Source organism: Ceratotherium simum, chromosome 18, assembly GCF_057802395.1.
Source record: "Ceratotherium simum simum isolate JZ-2026a chromosome 18, ASM5780239v1, whole genome shotgun sequence".
NCBI classification, from domain to species: Eukaryota; Metazoa; Chordata; class Mammalia; order Perissodactyla; family Rhinocerotidae; genus Ceratotherium; species Ceratotherium simum.
The window spans coordinates 42,847,238-42,870,399 of record NC_141917.1 but is presented as its reverse complement, the minus strand read 5'-3'; the positions used below and the strand labels follow the sequence as shown (position 1 = coordinate 42,870,399).

Sequence of the window (23,162 nt, the reverse complement as noted above, 5' to 3'; positions counted from 1 at the left end):
TGATTTTTGTTTTCAAATATATTGCAAGAATAAATTTGCACATACTTTAATTAGGCTTTTTCACACCAATATTCAAAATAGTTTGACAGTAGTTTGATTGTGTAATCCTTTTCTGATTTGATATTCAGATGACTATTCAACATGTACTTCTGGCCAAAAGGGGTACCAAAGATAAGATTTACTCTCCTGTCTGAAACAGCCATAAAACAGAAAAAATACATGAAACAATGATAATCAAGACACTGGACACTGGATGATGAAAGGCAATGGGGGGAAACAAATGATGTGACGCCTGTGATTGCACTTATTACCTTGAGAGAGTTTTCAGACCGTGGCACAGGTAGGGGAAATCCAGGCTAAGCCCAGTGGACACTCTTTGAGTTGAAGAGATGGCTGGGGACACCAAAGTCTTCTAGAGTTCACAGAACAGAGTACCGAAGAACTCTTGAAATTCTTGAAATGAGAACTCTTGAAAGATTCAGAGGCCCCCTTCATCCATTCGGCTGAGTACTGACAAGTGCATGCATGTAAAGAAACTACTGAAGGCCAGGGAAAGAACCTTCTGAAGGGATTACAGGTAACAGTGCTTGGTGTTTCCACATGGTCAGGAATGGTGCCTGTCTTCACCAGCCAGATTGGAAACCATCTTGATTCATGGGCATTGGATAGAGTACACAAAAGCATCTTATCTCAATAGTAGGGAATAATTAGCCCTGGAGGGTCTGGCCCCATGAGGTAGTGATTAAGTGCGCGTGCTCCGCTGCTGGCAGCCCAGGTTTGGATCCTGGCCAGGCACCCATGCACCGATTGTCAGGCCATGCTGTGGTAGCATCCCACATAAAGTGGAGGAAGATGGGCACAGATGTTAGCGCAGGGCCAGTCTTCCTCAGCAAAAAGAGGAGAGTTGGCATGGATTTTAGCTCAGGGCCGATCCTCCTCACAAAAAAAAAAAAAAAAATTAGCCCTGGAATAAGCACTGCTCCGGTCCCACCCAGTGTATCTTAAAACCAAGACCTGAAAGAATCAGACTGTTTCCAGTTAGCTTAACTGTGTCCTAGAACGAAGTTCAAGAGTATTTATAGGAATACAAAAATATCCAACACTCAACAAGGTAAAATTCACAATGTCTGACATCCACTCAAAAATTACTAGGCATGCAAAGAAGCGTGAAAATACAGTGTATGGAAAGGGGAAAAATCAATTAATCAAAACTAACACAGAGCTGACACAGATGTTAGAATTACCAGACAAAGACATTAAAACAGTTGTTATAACTGTATTCTATATGTTCAAAAAGTTAAGTAGAATTATAGAAGATATGAAAAAAAACCAAATTGAATTTGTAGAGATGAAAAATACAATGTGTGAGATGAAAATACACTAGTTAGGATTAATGGAAAATTAGACATTGTAGAAGAAAAGATTAGTAAACTTAAAGACACAGCAATTTTGTTTATTATAAACACAACACAGAGAAAAAAAAAATGAACTGAGCATCAGTGAGCTGTGGGACTACAACCCTCCTGATATACATATTATTGGAGTTCTCAAAGAAGAGTGGGAGCAGGAGGGGCAGAGACAGAAATATATTTAAAGAAATAATGGCCAGAATTTTTCCAGATTTGATGAAAACTGTAAACCAAGAGATCTGAGAAGTTTGACAAACTCTAAGCACAAGAAACATGAAAACTACACCAAGGTGCATCACAATCAGATTGCTCAAAAGTCACGATAAAGCTAGTTATAAAAAACTTAAACACATCCAGAGGAAAAAAAGAGACCTTTTATACAAAACAACAAAAATAACAATGGTAGCAGATTTCTCATTAGAAACAATGTAAGTAAGAAGTTAGTGGAGCTACGGTTTTAAAGTATTGAAAGAAAAAAACTATCAATCAAGAATTATAGCCAGTTGAAAATATCTTTGAAAAATGATAATGAAAGACTTTTTAGATATACAAAAACTTAAAGAATTCATCACCAGCAGACCCACACACAAAAAATGTTCAAGTAGTTCTTCAGGCAGAAGGAAAATATGAGATGGAAGTATGGATCTGTACAAAGGAATGAAAAACTCTGGAAATGGTAACTACGTCGGTAAATATACAAGATTTTCGTATTATTTAAGTCTCTCAAAATAGTTGACTTTTTAAACAAAAATAATGACAATATAGTTTATAAAATTTGTAAAGTACATGTGAAGTTTATAACATATGTAAAAGTAAGTTGTATTTCAAAAATAGCACAAGGATCAAGAGGGGAGAAATGGATGTATACTCTTGTACAGGTATACCTCGCTTTATTGGGTTTAGCTATATTGTATTTTGCAGATATTACATTTTTTACAAATTGAAGGTTTGTGGCAACCCTGTGTCAAGCAAGTGTGTTGATGCCATTTTTCCAACAGCATTTGCTCACTTTGTGTCTCTGTGTCACATTTTGGTAATACTCGCAGCTTTTCCAACTTTTTCATTATTATATTTGTTATGGTGATCTGTAATCAGTGATCTTTGATGTTACTGTTGTAATTGTTCTGGGGCGCCACAAACAGCACTCATATAAGAAGGCAAACTTAATTGATATATGTGTGTATTCTGACTGCTCTACCCATCTGCCATTGCCCCATCTCTCTTCCTCTCCTTGGGCCTCCCTATTCTCTGAGACCCAACAATATTGAAATTAGGCCAATTAGTAACCCTACAGTGGCCTCTAAGTGTTCAAGTGAAAGGAAGAGTCACATGTTTCTCACTTTAAATCAAAAGCTAGAAATGATTAGCTTAGTCAGGAAGATGTGTCAAAAGCCAAGCCAGGCTGAAAGCTATGCCTCTTGTGCCAGTTAACCAAGTTGTGAATGCCAAGAAAAAGTTCTTGAAGGAAATTAAAAGTGCTACTCCATTGAATACATGAATGATAAGAAAGTGAAACTGTCTTATTGCTGATGTGGAGAAAGTTTTAGTGGTCTGGATAGAAGATCAAACCAGCCACAACGTTCCCTTAAGCCAAAGCCTAATCCAGAGCAAGGCCCTAACTCCCTTCAATTCTGCAAAGGCTGAGAGAGGTGAGGAAGCTGCAGAAGAAAAGTTTGAAACTAGCAGAGGTTGGTTCATGAAGTTTAAGGAAAGAAGCCATCTCCGTAACATAAAAGTAACGAGATAAAGCCGCAAGTGCTGATGTGGAAGCTGTAGCAAGTTATCCAGGAGATCTAGCTCAAATAATTAATGAAGGGGGCTATACTAAACAACAGATTTTCAATGTAGACAAAACAGCCTTATATTGGAAGAAGAGGCCATCTAGGACTTTCATAGCTAGAGAGGAGAAGTCAGTGCCTGGCTTCCAAGTTTCAAAGGACAGGCTGACTCTCTTGTTAGGGGCTGATGCAGCTGGTGACTTTAAGTTGAAGCCAGTGCTCATTTACCATTCTGAAAACCCTAGGGCCCTTAAGAATGATGCTAAGTTTACTCTGCCTGTGCTCTGTAAATGGAACAACAAAGCCTGGATGACAACATGGTTTACTGAATATTTTAAGCCCACTGGTGAGGTGTACTCCTCAGAAAAAAAGATTCGTTTCAAAATATTACTGCTTATTGATAATGCACCTGATCACCCAAGAGCTCTAATGGAGATGTACAACGACATTAATGTTGTTTTTATGCCTACTAACACAGCATCCATTCTCTAGCCCATGGATCCAAGGATTAATTTCAACTTTCAAGTCTGATTATTTAAGAAATACATTTTGTAAGGCTATGGCTTCCATAGTGATTCCTCTGATGGATCTGGGCAAAGTAAATTGAAATCGTTCTGGAAAGGATTCACTGTTCTAGATGCCATTAAGAACATTAGTGATTTATGGGAAGAGGTCAAAATATCATCGTTAACAGGAGTTTGGAAGAAGTTGATTTTAGCCCTCATGGATGAATTTGAGGGGTTCAAGACTCAGTAGAGGAAGTAACTGCAGACGTGGTGGAAATAGCAAGAGAACTAGAATTGGAAGTGGAGGCTGATGATATAACTGAATTGCTGCAGTCTCATGATAAAACCGTAACGGATGAGGAGTTGCTTTTTATGGATGAGCAAAGAAAGTGGTTCTTGCGATGGAATCTACTTCTGGTGAAGATGCTGTGAAGATAATTGAAATGACAACAAACAATTTAGAATATTACATAAACTTAGTTGATAAAGCAGTGGTAGAGTTTGAGAGGATTGACTGTAATTTTGAAAGAATTTCTACTATGGGTAAAATGCTGTCAAATATCATCATATGCTACAGAGAAATCGTTCATGAAAGGAAGAGTAAATTGATGCAGCAGACTTCATTGTTGTCTCTTTTAAGAAATTGCTACAGCCACTCCAAACTTTAGCAACCACTACCCTGTTCAGTCAGCAGTCATCAGCACTGAGGCAAGACCCTCCAACAGCAAAAAGGTCACTACTTGCTGAAGGCTCAGATGATGGTTAGTATTTTTTACAATAAAGTATTTTTTAATTAAGGTATATACATTTTTTTTAGACATAATGCTATTACACACTTAATAGACCACACTGTAGTATAAACATAACTTTTATGTGCATTAGGAATCAAAAAATTTGTGTGACTTCCTTTATTGCGATATTTACTTTATTGTGGTGGTCTGGAACCAAACCCACAATGTCTCTGAGGTATGCCTGTATACTTTACTATGCGTGAAGTGGTATAATATCACTTGAAGATAGACTGTGGTAAGTTAGAGATGTATACTGTAAACCTTAAAGCAGCCACCAGGAAAGCAAAGAACTATAGCTTATAAGCCAACAAGGAAAACAAAATGGAAATCATAAAAAATATTTAGTTAACAAACATAAAGACAGAAAAAGAAGAAAAGGGGAACAAAAAACTGGTAAGTAGAAAACAAATATGAAGATGATAGTTTTAAATCTAAGTATATCAATAATAATATTAAATGTAAATAAATTAAATACCCAATTGAAAAGCAGAAATTGTCAGATTAGATACAACTACATGCTGCCTACAAAAAAAAATGCTCTTTAAATATGAAGGAACAAACAGGTTAAACATAAAAGGATGGGAAAAGATATACCATGGTAACACTAATGAAAAGAAAATTGGATTGGCTATAACAATATCAAAGTAAATTTCAGAGCAAAGACTATTACCAAGGGTAAAGAACATAACTGCACAATGATAAAAGAGTCAATTCAAGAGGACCTAATATTTATGTGCCTCATAGCATAGCTTCAAAATACATGGGGCAAAAACTTATAGAACTGCAAGGAAAAATAAATAAAGCCACAGTTGTATTTGGGGATATTAGTACTTTCAATAATTGATAGAGGAAGTAGACAGAAAATCACTAAGAATATAGAAGATTTGAACCACACTATCAACCAAATTTGCTTGACTGACTTATATAACACTCCACCCAGCAATAGCAGTGCTTTTTAAGTACACACAGAACATTAATTTTAAGATTTATAAAGCTGTAGTCATCAAGACAGTGGAGTAGTTGCATAAAGATGAGCAAATAGATCAGTGGAACAGAATAGAGCCGGAGTTGGAAAATTACAGACCACAGGTAAGATCCGGGCTACCTCCTATTAAATATTATTAGAATACAGCCACACCCATTTCTATGGCTGCTTTTGTGCCACAACAGCAGATTGGGTAGTTCCAACAGAAACCCTATGGCCTACAAAGCCTAAAATATTTACTCTCTGGCGCTTTATATGAAAAGTTTGACCGCCCCTGGAATAGAGTACAGCAATAGATCCACGCATATATAGACAACTGATTTTTGACACAAGTGTAAAGGCAATTCACTGGAGACAGCATAGTTTTTCAACAAATAGTTCTGAAACAGTTGGTTATCCATATGTAACAGAATGAACTTGAATCCCTACTTCACACCATATATAAAATTTAACTTGAAATATTTTGTAGACCTCAGTGTAAAATGTAAAACTAAAGCTTTTATCTAGAAAACATAGGAGAAAACCTTTGAGACTTTGGGTTAGGCAAAGATTTCTTAGATGTAGCACCAAATGCACTAATTGATAAATTGAACTTCATTGAAAGGAAAACTTCTGCTCTTTAAAAACACTGTTAAGAGTAGGAAAAGGCAGGACACAGATTGGGAGAAGATACTTACAAATCAGTTTTCTAATAAAGACTTTATATCTATATATTTTTAAAACTTTCAAAACACAATAATGAGAAAACAAACTCAATTAAAAAGTGGGCAAAATATTTGAACAGGCACATCACCAAAGAAGAGTATGGCTAAACGTACACCTACCATATGACCTAGCTATTCCACTCCTAGGTATTATCTCGAGAAATGAAAGCTTATATCCATGCAAATACTTGGGACTGGTTAAATTATAGCATATTTATACACTAATAAATATATACCTGCTAACAACACGAGGAAGTCATTGTATTCATCCAGCAAATATATTAGTTGCTTACTATGCTGGGTATGATTCTGGATGCTAGGAGTATAGCAGGGAACAAAACAGACAAAATTTCCTGCCTCATTTGCTTACGTTCTGTTTTGGGGACACAGACAATGTATTAGTTTCCTAGCGCTGCTGTAAAAAAGTACCACAAACTGGGTGGCCTGAAACAACAGAAATGTATTCTTTCAAGGTTCTGGAGGCCAGAGGTCCTTCTAAGACTGGATAGAATTCTTCTTTGCCTCTTCATAGCTCCTGGTAGTAGCCGTTAGTCCTTGGCATTCCTTAGCTTACAGCTGCATCACTCCAATCTCTGCCTCTGTTGTCACATGGCATTTTTCATATGTGTTTCTGTCTCTTCTTATAACACTAGTCATCTTGCATTAAGGGCCCACCCTAGTCAAGTATGACATCTTAACTAATTACTTTTGCAACAGCCCTATTTCCAAACAGGGTCACATTTTGAGGTACTGGGAGTTGGGCCTTCAACATATCTTTTGGGGGGGCACACAATTCAACCCATGACAGACAATAAGCAAAATAAATAGGTTAAATAGTATTTTAGAATTGGGGTTGGAAAACTATGGTCCACAGACCAAATCTAGCATGCATCTTATTTTTGTAAATAAAGTTTTATTGGAACTCAGCCATGCCCATTTGTTTACATATTGTCTATGGCTGCTTTTTCACAGCAACAGCAAAATTGACTAGTTGCAACAGAGACCTTAAGGCCCACAAAGCCTAAAATATTTATTATCTGACCCTTTACAAGAAATGCTTGACAACCTATTTCAGAAGGTTTTAAGTGCTACTGAGAAAAAACAGAAAAGGAGGAATAAGCAGTCAGGGAAGACCTGTATGAGAAGGTGAATTTGAGCAAAGGCTACAAGAAATTAATCTTCATATATTGACGTAGAAGGGTGTCCAATTTGTAATGTTAAGTGAAGAAAGCAAGTTACAGAACATTATTGTGATCCCATTTTTGTAAAATAAGAAAATGTATATTTAGACAATATAAAGTTATAATATATACATTGAAGGGGCCAGCCTGGTGGCACAAGTGGTTAAGTGCGCATGCTCCACTGCGGCGGCCTGGGGTTCGCCGCTTCGGATCCCAGGTGCGCACCAATTCACTGCTTGGCAAGCCATGCTGTGGCGGAATCCCATATAAAGTGGAGGAAGATGGGCATGGATGTTAGCCCAGGGTCAGTCTTCCTCAGCAAAAAAAAAAAAAAAAAAAAAAAGGATTGGCAGATGTTAGCACAGGGCTGATCTTCCTCACCAAAAAAAAAAAAAATATATATATATATATATATGTATACATTGAAAATTTTACAAGATTATCCACTAAATTGTTCACAGTAAGTTATCAGTGGGATTATAGGGGCCTTTCACATGACATATTTTCAATTTCTATTCATTTGAAAATTTAAAAATAATTATGTACTTCCTTTGCATTTTAAAATTTCATTGTTAAAAATTTGATTTCTTATGTTATTAAGTTATATCAGAGGCTTAATGTGTGTAAAACATGGAGGATTCAAGTCCTTGTCTAAGTTTGAAGTTATCTTGTTACATTTCGAAGAGGAACCACCATTACTTATGCTAGAATTTAACCTAGTACTGAACAAACCTTAAAATGAATTTTTACGTCTATGTGTATAAAACAGTTTGGCAATTGAAGAGTCAATAGCCTTAAGTTACTGCTAGTAGAAAACCAAAGGTATGATTCTGTTAAAGATTTACTTTAACCACTTGTCAAATTCAGCAAAATGTTCCTTTCATGATTCTATGATACTACATGGACATCAAGGAAGTTCAGATGAGGCGTGGGGGAACAGATAAGGTTTCCAAGTATGTATCAAAACAACACTAGGATGTTTGAATACTCTTATACAAGTTTTTATAGGATTGTTTTATCTGAAGCTCACAGGATGTCTAAAATGGGATACTTTCTGAAAACCTGAAAGCTTAATAGCAGGCAGGGATCTAAGAAGTACACATATAATAAATATTATCCTGGGGCCAGCCCAGTGGCATAGGGGTTAAGTTTGTGCACTCCACTTCGGTGGGCCAGGGTTCACAGGTTTGGATCCCAGGCACAGACCTACACACCTCATCAAGCCATGCTGTGGCGGCATCCCATATACAAAGTAAAGGAAGATTGGCACAGATGTTAGCTCAGGGCCAATCTTCCTCACCAAAAAAGAAAAAAAGATATTATCCAAGCCAGCTTTCTGAATAAGGCTCTCCTCTCTTTACAGTGAGACCCAATGAAAAGAGCATGACATTTGGAGGCAGAAGACTTAGTCTCAAGTCTCTGCTCCTTCGCTTACTAATTTTGTGATTTGGGTAAGTAACTTACTCTGAATTTTTGTTTTTTCTTTTGTAAAGTTCCAGTAATTAATCCCTGCCATTCCAAACCCATAGAATATATGACACCAAGAGTAAACTTTAAGGTAAACTATAGACTGGGTGATTATACTGTGTTAATGTAGGTTCTTCCTTGGTAAAATGTACCATTATGGTGAGTGATGTTGATAATGGGGGGGGCTATGCATGTGTAGGAGCAGAGGGTATGTGGGAAACCTCTGTATCTTCCTCTCAGTTTTTTTGTAAACCTAAAACTGCTTTAAGAAAATAAACTCTTTAAAAAAATAAAATAATAATCCCTGCCTTACCCACCAGCTTCTCTAGGATATTAGGAGAATCAAGTGAAATAATTTACATGAAAGCACTTCATGTCATGTAAAATAGTATACAAGTGTTGTTATGAATTCATAATTAGTAGGAATGGAATAGAATAGATTTGGATAATTTTTAAAATAATGATTAGTTTATACAGTTTAGGCATGACCAACTTTTTGCAAATTTATTCGAAGTAATACGGTACTGTGTAAAAGATGTCAAAGATACCATATTGAAATTTTCCCCATTCTGATCCCTGCTCAGCTAATTCATTCAACAAATTTTACTTTGCCTTCTGTTTGGCAATTGTAGTGCATCTGCTATTCTACAATTATAGTAGTAATGTTACTATAGTAACAGTGTTTATATTGACATTCTTCCTCACATGCAGTGTAAATGTAAATGTGTTCATGCTTTTTCATTCTGTCCTTGGGTCAAAAGAAAAGAAACTCAAAAATCACAAGCCATAGATAATAAAAATAATTTATAAAGGGCAAAACTATTTTTTTTTAATTTTTTTTTTTTTCCCCCAAAGCCCCAGTAGATAGTTGTATGTCATAGCTGCACATCCTTCTAGTTGCTGTATGTGGGACGGGGCCTCAGCACGGCCGGAGAATCGGTGCGTCGGTGCGCACTCGGGATCCGAACCCAGGCCACCAGCAGCGGAGCGCGCGCACCCAACCGCTAAGCCACGGGGCCGGCCCAGAACAAAACTATTAAATATTTATCAATTATAACTCCACTGCTTTTTCTTCCACTTGAGAAAATCCATGGGAATGAAAGTGAATGAGAATGAACAACTATAGGGATAATCTTGAATTTGTTTTAATTTTTTTAGGTAAATTATTCATGAACTTTGTTACTTTAGCATTAGTAGCAGTGAACTACTTATGATGCATCTTCTGGCTCCTTTCAGCACATTACTATGGTGAAGCAGGTACACGGGAATTGCTGCTGTAAGGAGAACCACTCTGTTCTTGGAATAATCCTTTCCTGTGTCTGTGGTTAGTCGTCATGTTTTGGCTTCGTAGAAGCTTCCAAGATAACATGCAGATTTCAAGGAAAATTAATATATGCAATATGTAGTTATAATATGTATAGAAATTTCTGCAAGATATGAGGAAAGAGAATAGTGCTAATAATAGAATCTTACATTGAATATTTACTGTTAACAGAATGAAAGGAGGGGAAAAATAAGCAGAGTACTGTCAGTTCTGTCAATTTTAAAATAGATAAAGCCCCAAAATGAAGTTGACTATATTGCATATAATATTTTAGATAGCATTACTGTCTCTCCATCTCCTAAGTTTGGACTATGAAATCAAGTTCCTTAATAGATGTTCCTTTATCCCATGTCAGTGACAATCCTTTGAAAATTAGGAAACATTACTTTCTAACTGTTAAAATGTGAAATCTGCCATTGCCTGTTCTCCTTTTACAGTCACGCATCACATAACGATGTTTTGGTCAATGACAGACCACATATACAACAGTGGTCCCGTAGGATTAGTACCATATAGCCTAGGTATGTAGTAGGCTTGTGAAAGTACACTCTGTGATGCTCACACAATCTAGGTTTGTGAAAATACACTCTGTGATGTTCATACAACAATAAAATCACCTAATGACACATTTCTCAGAATGTATCCCTGTCATTAAGCGATGCATGATTGTACTTGTGTTTCATGGCACTGTTCAGATATATATCGATATATCTGAACAATGCCATGAAATATATATCTATATTCTATATATCTATATAGAAATATATATCTATATTCTATATATCTATATAGAAATATATAGAGAGAAATATATATCTATATTCAAAGCAGTTGCTTTGAAGTAATCATAAATACCTTCATGGGACCCCTTGTTTCAGTGTTTTCTTATAAGAATATAGTACGCTAGGGGCCGGCCCACGGCTTAGCAGTTGAGTGCGCATGCTCCGCTACTGGCGGCCCGGGTTTGGATCCCAGGCGTGCACTGACACACCGCTCATCCGGCCATGCTGAGGCAGCGTCCTACATATAGCAACTAGAAGGGTATGCAACTATGACATACACCTATCTACTGGGGCTTTGGGGAGAAAAAGGAGGAGGACTGGCAATAGATGTTAGCTCAGGGCTGGTCTTCCTCACAAAAAAAAATATATATATAGTATGTTAATAGAAAGATTGACAATTTTCAGGAACTATAGAGAAACCTCTCTACAGTGTGAACAAGGTACTTGGTAGGGTGAGTGGTCAGGATGGCATGACCACATAGTACTCTACCAGTGTATTCAAATATTTTCTTTGTTTTGTTGTTTTGATGAACAGTGGAATGATGTGGTGGATTTTTCTAATATGGGACTGTATGTTCCAAATGAAGCCCTCATCAAGAAGTTAATAGTTTTATTTGGGAGGGAAAGTTTACACATGTGGTACTTTTTAATTTAAATTATATTTATTTTTTGACTAAGTACTAAAGTCACATGGTACAGGGGCTGGCCCGGTGGCTCCGCTGTGGCGGCCCCGGGTTCGCCGGTTCGGATCCTGGGCGCGCACCGATGCACTGCTTGTTGAGTCATGCTGTGGCGGCGTCCCATATAAAGTAGAGGAAGATGGGCACGGATGTTAGCTCAGGGCCAGTCTTCCTCAGAAAAAAGAGGAGGATTGGCATCAGATGTCTCAAACACCCAGTGACAACCATATCCAACTTTTTATCCTTCTAGAGAATATTTTATGCATATATAAGGAAATTAGTGTGTTTTGTTTTTTGTTGTTATTTTTACCCACAAATAACAAATATACTGTTCTGTACCTTAACAATGTATTTTAGATATCATTACATATTTGTACATATAGAGCTTCCTCATTTTTTTTTGTGGCTACATGTATACTATGTTTGGATATGCCATAATTTAACTAGTCCCCTATTCATGAACATTTAGGTTGCTTCAGCCTCTTACTATTAAAAACAATGTTGTAGTGAATAACCTTGTACATGTATTGTTTTGCTCATATCTATAGGATAAAATACTAGGAGTAAAATCATTAGATTTAAACTTATGTGTATTTTAATTTTGATTCATAGTGCAAAACTGGTCATACACCTCGTCTGGGTAGGGTTTTTCTTTGTTTTTAGTTGAAATCTAATTTACAAAAAATGAAATTCACAGTTTTAAGTGTACGATTTGTTGGGAAGGTTATGCCATTTTACATTATAACCTGCAGTATATGAGATTGCCTTTATGTTGTAGTCTCACAACACTGTGTTGAGAACTGTTTAGTTTTTATATTTTTGCCAATACTAGAGGTGAGAATGATATTGGGATAGTTTTTGTTTTGTTTGCTTATTTACTATTTTTACTAATTACAACTTACATACAATAAAGTCTACAGATCATAAGGGTACAGCTTGGTGAATTTTTATCGCCATCCAGATCAAGATATAGAAATGTCCAGCATCCCAGAATGCTCCCTTCTATCCTCCTCTCCCCCCCACAAAATAACCACTATTCTGACCTCTATTACCACGGGTTAAGTTGGTCTGTTTTTGAACTTCATATAAAGGGAATCATGTAGAATATACTTTTTTGTGTCTGGTTTCTTTCTTTATTATATGTGAGATTCAGTCATGGTGTTGTGAGTACCTGTAATTTATTCTGTTTGTTGCTGTGATTCAACTACTTGAATATACCACAATTTATCTATTCTACTGTTTATGAATTTTTGGTAGCTTTTACTTTTCAGCTTTTACAAATAAAATTTCCATTAACACTCTTGTACATGTCTTTTGGAGGAGTTAAGCACTCGTTTCTTTTGGCTATTCCCCTTGTCTGGGTAGGTTTTGTTTGTTTTTAATTGAGGTCTGATTTATAAACGGTAAAATTCACCAATTTTTAGTGTACAATTGGTTAGGACATAATTCCCCATGAGTCTCTTGCACTTCTGCATGTCTTATGAACAAAAACCCTGACTACGTTTTTTCTAGACTATTTTTTCAAGGATATTAGAAGATAGAAATGGCTTCTCTCCATAGAGCAAAGGACAGGTTTGCTTACACCCTTGGAAAATAGAGATAATGGTTCCTTCCAAAATAAAGGATGTCTTCGTGTGGACATATATTCTTATTCTCTTGGGTATAGTCTTAGGAGTGGAAATGCCAAGTCTTACAGGGTGCTTTTAACTTGGTAAAGAACTGCCATATTGTTTTCCAGAGTGCCTGTATCATCTTGCATTCCTATCTGGGTAGTTTTAATTTGCATCTCTCACTATGAGTGAGATTGAAAGTATCATTTCATATGTTTGAGTTACTTGTATTTCCTTTTCTATAAATTGCCTGTTCAACTCATCTGGCCTGTTTTTCTAAGAGATTTGGAATTTTTTAGTGATTTATAGGCATTTTTTCATGTATCGGGATATTTTGGTCATGCTATGAGAATTGCAAACTTTTTTTTCCATTTTCTCAAGTATCTAGAGGTTGCTTATGGTGGGTTTTGCTGTGGAGAAATTTTTCTCTCTGAAGTTCTCAGTCTCACAGAGTACTTACTAATATTGCAAGACTTCGCATAATAAAGAAACAGGATTCCTCTTTTAATTATCCTTAAAGTATAAATTATGTTTTCCAGCAATATTTTACGTAGCCCGAACTTCAATGGGAATAAAGAAAAATATTGTGAAGACTTAAACTTGTTTTCTGCATTCTCGGAAGAATTTTACCGCCTTTTAGAAAACAGCTACACAATGGAAACAATGGAAACAAAAGAGCTTTAGAAATTGTATCTTATGTGTAATGAGAAAAAATACTAAAAGTAATATTACATTTGTCTTTTACAGAAATATCTATGCAAGATGTTGACATTGCAAACTTGGATAGTGCAAGCCTTGTTAGTTTTCCTCACCACTGACTCTATAGGTAAGGTTTATGAAATACCTGACCTTCTGACCCCAGAAATTAGGTTTATATATTTTTTATATAATTATGTATTTAAGCTTATGCTTAGTAATTATATAATTATGCTTATATATTTATTCTTTCTAGGATCATTACTGAGAGAATAATGTTGTTTTAAAAATGATATTAAGAAGTAAAAATACTCTTGTTAAATTATAATTTGTATAATTTGAGAAACAGTCACTCAGTAATCCTAAATGCTGTTTAACTATACTAATAGTAACTTTAAGGTATGGAAGGAAAAAAATGTGTTTTTTTTTTTTTCTTTAAATAAAGAAGTAGAAAATCTGTTAACTTTTAACCCTTTACTCCTTAATGGCCAAAGGTGTCACTGAGCAGCAGTGTGATTGTGATACCAGAATAAAAGATCACTTAGAGCAGTACTGCTTAAACTGGTCCACAGCCTGATGCCTGTCTGACTACTGATCCACAATGAGATAAGTACAGAAATTAAGAATAAATGTTTAGAAACTCTTTTAACAATTGGACATAGCTGTGACATCCAAGCATGTGATCAGTGGACTTGTCTCATGGGACATAGTATAGAACAAAAGTGTAAGTCTGCAAAGGATTGGGGGAAAAAAACCCAAACCAGTCCTTCACCACAGATAGTTTGAGAAGCACTGCTCTAAGTCAACTCGTCTCCAAATCCAGGAATGCAGCTTCTTTTTGAATACTTCCAGTGACGGAAAGCTCATGTTGAAAATCTTTCTTATTTAGAGAGTCTTTCCTTATTCTTGAACTCAAATTTTCCTCCTTTAACTATTTTTCCATTAATCCTAGTTCTAGAGTAGGCCTACTTTCTCTTCGCACTGTTCAGTTCTTCAAGTATTGAAGGACTGCTTTCATGTGTCTCTAAGCCCTCTCTTCCCAAACTAAACTTACCCACTTATCCTCATCATTCTTTATAGGACTTGGCTCCAACCCTGTACGTACTGAGTACCCTCCTGATTGTTCTGTTTGTTGCCCATAGCATATTTAAAATATAATACCATCCAACCTCTCCCACTTACCAGCTGTAGGACTTTGGCCAGTCACTTAATCTGTGCCTCAGTTTCCTGATCTATAAGATAGGGATAATAATGGTTCCTCCCTTTAGGGTTATTATGAGGATAAAATGAATTAGTGTACAGAAGGCATTTGGATAGAGCCTGGCCCACAGTAAGCCTTATAAAAAGGATAGTAATTATATATTTATTATTAAGGTTTGAATAAAATGCACTTAGAAAAAAAATAATGCAATTAAGACATAGTCTGAGTATAGTGACTTTATTACTTTGATCTGAACATCGTTTTTATTAAAGCAACATAGTTTTTTTGCCAGCTAAGATAAACCGTAGTTTCCTATTAAGCTACCACTCAGTGAAAATTCTCAGGTTGTTTTCACATGAATTACTTTTAAGCCATTTCTCCCTCACCCTATATTTATTTCTTATCAACCTAAATAGGAGGTATTTTCCTCTCCGGCAGAGTTCATTTTATTAGTTTAGGCTATCAGTCTAACCTTTTAACATAATTTTGAATCATAACATTATCATTCAAAGTGTTGGCAATCCTTCATAGTCTTGTCCTCTGCTAATTTGATAAGTGTGTGTGTGCCTCTCTCTGTTTTCCCCCAAGTTGTTGATAAAAATGTTGAAAATAAAAGGACTGGCCGGCCCCGTGGCTTAGCGGTTAAGTGCGTGCGCTTCGCTGCCGGCGGCCCGGGTTCGGATCCCGGGTGCGCACCGAGGCACCACTCCTCCAGCCATGCTGAGGCCGCGTCCCACATACAGCAACTAGAAGGATGTGCAGCTATGACAGACAACTATGTACTGGGGCTTTGGGGGAAAAATAAATAAATAAAATCTTTAAAAAAAAAAAAAAAAGAAAAGAAAAGAAAAGGACTACATTATCTATTGCTGCCTCACAAATTACTCCAAAACTTCATTGCTTAAAATGACGATAATTATTATTTCTCATGGTTTATGTGGGTCAGGAATATAAACAGGCACAGCTGAACTGGTTCATCTTTGCTCTGTGGTGTCTGGGGCTTCAATATTCAAAGATTGGGGGCTGGAATCATCTGAAGGCTCATTCACTTATATGTCTAGTGTTGATACTAGATATGTAGGCTGAGGGCTTTGCTGAGGCTGTTGGCCAGAACACCACACGTGGTCTCTCCGTGTGGCCGTGGCTTCCTTTCCACATGTGGCTGGTTTCCTAGGCCAAATCTCCCAAGAGAAAAAGAGAACTAGTCAGAAGCTGTATTCTTTTATTGATCTAGCGTTGGAAGTCACGTAGCACCCTCTGTTGGCTAGGGTGGACATAAGCACCCACACAGATCTAAAGATGGGAGGGGAATTGAGACCCCACATCTTTGTGGGAGTATTATCAGTCACACTGTAAGAAGAGCCTGTGGGATGGGATAAATATGTAGATGTGACCATCTTTGGAAAATACAGTCTGCCCCAAGGACTGAGGGCAGGCACTTCAGCATACTCTACTCAAGACCTTCCTCTCATTGACTTTTTTCTTAGTCAATATTTTTTATATATGAGGAGTCAACCAATTAAAAATCTGTTAGTTTGGGGGCCGGCCCTGTGGCCTAGTGGTTAAGTTTGGCACACTCCACTTGGGCAGCCCGGGTTCAGTTCCGGGACGCGGACCTACACCACTTGTCGGCGGGCATGCTGTGGCAGCAATCCACATACAAAGCAGAGGAGGATTGGCACAGATGTTAGCTCTGGGTGAATCTTCCTCAGCAAAAAAATAAATAAATAAAATTTTTTAAAAAAAATCTATTAGTTTGAAATTATGGAATTTCTGTTTTTTTAGATCAAGAACAGCCAAATATCAGCAGTTTTGCAGTGCTTATTCTAATATCTGTTACAGTATAGTCCAATCCACATTTCTTCATCTTGTCCACATGAATACCCCAACTAATCTCTATCAAATACCTTTTTTTAAATTAAAATACTCTCCTTCTACAATTTAATCTCAAATAGCCTAATAGCCCTATAAAAATGGGATTAATTTGGCATAGGATGGTTTTAATGAGCCTCTGTTTCACTTTGAGAACTGAAACATTTGCCCATTTCTAGTATTTCTCTCATTCTATCTGAATAAGAATTATTAATATTGAGTCTCTGGTTATAGCTCATGTTCTTTAATACTCTAAAGTGTATTTCCTATTTACTATTCCCTATTATTAATTTAGTGAAAGTAAAACAGGAGTAATTTTACCAAGGAATAAAGTGAGATCTAGGAATTTGTAAGGACTGGCTCACTATCACAGGGTAACTTAATACTCCACAAGATGAAGTTCTATACAATTGAAAATTTAGAGTAATGTGTGCACTGGGGTTTAGACATGTATAAATAATGGCAAGGTCGTATAAACAGGCCATATTATAAGTTTTGAAACAGAAATACATATTCCGACTCTGGGCTTGAAACACACTTAACAGAGGTTCGAGGATTCCATTGAAGATTCCACCTTCAATGAGAGGTCTCAGGATTCCAGTTGGGAATACAAGTTTGACTGCAAAAACTGTTTTTAAATCTTCCTGCTGACTTTGAGAGATATGGAATAAGAAAATAATTGTTTATCTTTTTAAGGTAGTTTTATCCTTTGTGCCACATACAAAATAGAGGAAGATTGGCAACAGATGTTAGCTCAGGGCAGATCTTCCTCAAGCAAAAAGAGAAAGATTGGTGACAGATGTTAGCTCAGGGCGAATCTTCCTCAGCAAAAAAAGGAAAAAAATTCTGAACAGTGAGGCTAGAGAAGTAGATTAGAATCATGCCAAATAGTTGGGAATTTTATCTTGATGGTAATAGGTAGCCATTAAATAATTTAAAATAGGGAAATGGCATAATCAAAATTTTGAACAGTAACTCTTGCAATAGTATGTAGCATAAACTGGAAGGAGGTCAGACTGTGCTATAATATGATGGCCTGAGCTTCAGCAGTCAAAATAGGGTTGGTGAGAAGAGGTTAATACACATAGTAAGAATATAGAACCAACAAGACTCAGTGTAGTATTATTAAGTTGGAGGTAGGAGAAAGCTAATTAGAGATGCTGAAGGTGACACAAGGTATCTGGCCTAGATGACTAGATGGGAATGGTGCTGTTAGCAGAGGTAGACAAAGAATAAATTTGAAAGTGACTGTGATGCATACAGTTTTAGACATGTTCATTTTAAACAGTGACATGTTCATTTAGACATGTTCATTTTAAAGTACCTACGGAATATCTCAGGTGGGTATGTCTCACAAGCTATTGAAAACATAGGAAGGTAGAACTAGAGATGGGGATTTAGATGTCATCAACATGGAGTAGGTGATAGTTAAAGCATATTGTCTTTTATTTTTTTATACAATGTGATTCTTTGTTTTTTAGTATGGGATTTTATCCCATACAACTTATTGTAAAAATTAATATATTTGGCCATCTTGTTCTATTCTTTCTGTTTTTTATTGCTCCTTTGCTGTTTCCTTTGCTGTCTGAATTTTGTTATATGAATGATGTATGTTATCTCTCTGTGCCCCTATCTGCACCCCCAACAGCATTCAGGACTGGAGAGTAGCAGAGACTACCACTGCCTGTTTTCTGGAAGGTTTAATTTAGACCTTGGATCTGAGTCAAGGAACAGGATTGATGGAGCAAGTATGAATCATGCTGCAGGCAGTGTGTGTTTTCTAAAGCAAAGTTAGAATATTATTAAAAAAATGGCTGAAGCTTACATAGGTTTTTTTTAATCCAGCTCCATCTGCCTTACAATTTGTACATTTCTTTAGAAATTTAGGCATTAAATTCTGACCGTATTAATTTTCACTGTTTCTTCTTTTTCTGTGTCTTTAGAGATATTTTAGTGAAGATTGAGGGACCGCCTTGATACAAAACATTTTGTACCAGAAAAACTCAATCCATTTTTATATTTTCTGTTGTTCCTTTTCAGGTGGACTTCTAGATCCATGTGGTTATATCAACCCTGAATCTCCAGTTGTGCAACTTGGTTCTAATTTCACTGCAGTTTGTGTGCTAAAGGAAAAATGTATGGATTATTTCCATGTAAATGCTAATTACATTTTCTGGAAAACAAACCATGTTACTGTTCCCAAAGAACAATATACTGTCATAAACAGAACAGCATCTAGTGTCACATTTACAAATATACCTTTATTAAATAGTCAACTCACTTGCAACATTCGTACATTTGGACAGATTGATCAGAATGTTTATGGAATCAGAATAATTTCAGGCTGTAAGTTTTATTTTGTTTTTGTCTTATTTCAGACTTTGTCATGACTGTTGAATTGCATTTTTAGTGTCTGTCTGTCTCTATGAAATGCAGTAACTTGTCGGCTCGTGACTTTTATACATATATATTTTTTTAAAATAAGCTTAGAAGTGGAACTACATTTGCATTACTTATATATAAAAAGCCTGAAGAGTAACACAGGTTTAATATCTTTCCTGAAAGTCAAGCATCTGTCAGTATTCTAGAAAAATATGTTGATGTGAAACTCCCAAAAAAGTGTTGTTGAATTGAAATCTGTGAACGTATTCATAGTAACTTTCAGTATCCCTTAATTACTGAGAAAATGCGCAAGTAAAACAGCTACCTAAAGAAGGTGAATAAGTACTGGAGAAAGTCCTTCTTCTATGTCAAAGTGAATAAGTAACTTAGTACGATCCAAGAGTGGATTATCAAATTTGTGGATCACCCGAAACTACGGTTTTGGCATTTGCTTTTCCTTTAGTAGAGTTTGGGAAGGCAATAGAAAGAGAAATATAAATGAATGGTTTTTGCTTCTATTTAATTGCCTGTTACTAATATGCAAATATTACTTTTTAAAATATACTTAATGGAGAAATCAGATGATCCAGTTATAAATGAAAGTTGATTTTGTGTAGAAAATTAATTTGATACATACAAGTTAATGACAATTATGATAGAAAATGTATATTAGTATCTAGAAAGTTTGAGTTTAAATAGAAAAGAAATTAATTTTTTAGTCACCAGTCTTTCATTATGTCCACACTTTTTGCTTGGGTTTGTTTTTTCTATCTAATTTAGGTTGTAAATGTCTAGGTTATAAATTGCATGTTATTTGTGGATATAAAACTTTTTGAAAATTGCTAATTTTTCCCTTTTAGTGCCTCCAGAAAAACCTAAAAATTTGAATTGCATTGTGAACGAAGGAAAGAAAATGATGTGTCAGTGGGCTCCTGGAAGGGAAACATACCTGGAAACCAACTTCACTTTAAAATCTGAATGGCAAGTTATTTTAAGTTGGTTTTATGTTGAATTTATTAAGTTAATCATTTGTGCTGGAATTTTTATCGTGTCAAGTAGTAATATTAAATGTAAATTTTTAAACATTTTATTTAACCTTTTATTTTAGAATGTCTGAAACTATAAAAGAATAGTATAGTAAATCCCCGTGTGCCCATCATCCAGTTTCATAATGATCAGCTCATGACCAGTCTTATTTTATATAATACCCCACCCTAGATTGTCTTAAAGAAAATCTCAGACATGGTATCATCTCATCCATAAATATTTTAGTACATATCTCTAAAAGAAAAGGACACTTTTTAGAAAAACATAACTACATGCCATTTTTACACCCAAATGTACAATCATGCACTACATAACGACGTTTTGGTCAATGACAGACTGTATATACAACAGTGGTCCCATAAGATTAGTACCATATAGTCTAGGTTTGTAGTAGGCGATATCTAGGTTTGTGTGAGTACACTCTATGATGTTTACACAACAGCGAAATTGCCTAACGATACATTTCTCAGAACATATCCTCGTCCTTAAATGTTGCGTGACTATAATTGAAAATACTTTAATGTTGTGACATTTTCAGTTAGGGTTCAGATTTCCCCAGTTGTCTCATAAATATATGTATATATTTTTACATTTGTTCAAATCAAATAATCCCCATACATTGCAAATTGATATGTCTTGTAAGTCTCCCTTAACCATAGGTTCTACTCGCTTCTCTCTCCTTTCTTTTTCTTTGCAATTCAGTTTTTAAAATAACGGTTATATATTGCTTAATATATTCCTCTGCCCCTTTATTTCCTAAATATTGCTGTTAGATCTAGACACTTGATCAGATTTGGGTTTGATCCCCGCCCCCCCCCCAAATAATTCATAGGAGTGGTGTGTACCTGCATCAGGAACCACTACATAATGTTTGATTGTTTTTCTTTTTCTGATGCTAAGATTAAGCAGTGGTTTCAGGTCTTGTCAGCCTGATCCATTCATTATAAAATTCCTCATTAGTTTTTTTCAGACATGAAGGAAAGTTGAAAGAATTTTACAGTGAATGCTTATTCATACCCATTACTACATTCCACAATTAACATTTTACTATATTTGCTTTATTGCATAACTGTCTGTGCATCCTTCTCTCCATTTATCAATCCACCTTTCTTTTATCATTTCAAAGTGAGTTGCAGACATTAGTATACTTCACCCTTGAACACTTGAGAATTTACATCATTAATTAGATGTAATTAACTACATGTTTACAGGTATGTTTTTGTTTTTAGGTAAACTTTATGTATATCTTAAAATATACTTACATATCTTAAATGTATCATTCAGTGAGTTTTGACTAATGCGTACACCTGTGTAACTCAAACCCCTATCAAGATATAGAACATTACTAACATCCGTAGAAAGTTCCGTCATGCCCATTCCCAGTTAATCCCAGCCACCACCGTATCCTACCTCATCCCACAAGGCAACTGCTTGTTTGATTTTTCTTTGCTCTAGATTTTTGCCTGTTTCAGAATATCATAGAAATGGAATCATACAGTATCTACTCTTTTGCGAAAGGTTTTTGTGACTCAGCAGAATGTTTCTGGGATTTAACCATGTTGCTTCCCATTAGTTTTTCACTTTTAAGATTTGAGCAGTCATCAGTGATCATTATTTGTATATAAGGTACAAAACAGTGATATTCTATCTTTTTTTTTTTTTTTACCTGAAATTCTTAAAGAAAACCTCCCTTCGTCAACTGTTGGTTACCCTGAGGTACAGTTCATATAAGAGAAGCAAAATGGTATTTTCCCTTTATTATTCAGTTTTATAATTAGTTGGTTCCTTAGTATGCTCCAAAGGTAGATAGATAATGAGGGGTTTTTTCCCTCATTATGAATTCGTATTTAAACATATTTGATGTGTTATGGTTATTATTCTTCTTGATATTTAAACTGTTCCATCTTGGGTTAGTGAACTTACTCAGATTGGCTCATCCTTTGGATACAACTTCATTAGTCTTTGATAGCTTCCTTGATTTCTGATATGACATGATTTTCTAAGTTCATCTTAATATATTTCCTCCCCTAGACCTATCCATTTAGTGTGAAATACCAGTTAGAGACTACAGTCTGGGTGCTAAGGGAACTCATTGCTACTGGGTGATCGTTGTTTCTGGGCCTTTGCAGTGGAAAGAGCTAGGAAATGTTTTTAAGATACAATACATCGTGAACTCATTCTGATATTTCCAGTTTAAAATCCAGACTATGGGTTTTTACTTCATTTCATCTATCTAATTCTCTGTATCTTCTTTCTGCTGTGCTGAAAACCTTCATTTGCAACACCACCAACATAATTATTTATTTGCTTTGTCTCACAATAAATACAACAGCTGCAGAATAACAGTGTCAATATTAGGACCAACAATATGATTACTAAAAAGAATTTTAATATATATATTTTTTTTTATGAGGAAGATCAGCCCTGAGCTAACATCCATGCTAATCCTCCTCTTTTTGCTGAGGAAGACCGGCTCTGAGCTAACATCTATTGCCAATCCTCCTCCTTTTTTTTCCCCAAAGCCCCAGCAGATAGCTTCATGTCATAGTTGCACATCCTTCTAGTTGCTGTATGTGGGACGTGGCTTCAGCATGGCCAGAGAAGCGGTGTGTCGGTGCATGCCCGGGATCCGAACCCGGGCCGCTAGTAGCGGAGCGTGCGCAGTTAACCGCTAAGCCATGGGGCCGGCCCCTAATATTGTTTTTAAAGTTACTTGAAATAGTTCCTTTCTATGTTTTATACCACCA

The 23,162-nt window shown here is 36.0% G+C and overlaps 1 protein-coding gene across 4 annotated transcripts in view; it reads left to right on the top strand.

Moving 5' to 3' along the window:
- IL6ST (interleukin 6 cytokine family signal transducer) overlaps positions 1–23,162 on the top strand; it is a 64,463-nt gene that overhangs the window by 8,544 nt on the left and 32,757 nt on the right. For 2 of the 4 annotated variants that reach the window (XM_014781643.2, XM_004422827.3), the window contains exons 2-5: positions 8,718–8,805; positions 13,965–14,043; positions 19,027–19,332; positions 20,229–20,349. In XM_014781643.2, coding sequence (XP_014637129.1) covers positions 13,980–14,043; positions 19,027–19,332; positions 20,229–20,349 — 491 coding nt within the window. In that variant the 5' untranslated portion in view covers positions 8,718–8,805; positions 13,965–13,979. The remainder of the gene's footprint in view (positions 1–8,717; positions 8,806–13,964; positions 14,044–19,026; positions 19,333–20,228; positions 20,350–23,162) is intronic. The other 2 variants (XM_087443288.1, XM_014781644.2) reach the window with 2 other exon arrangements.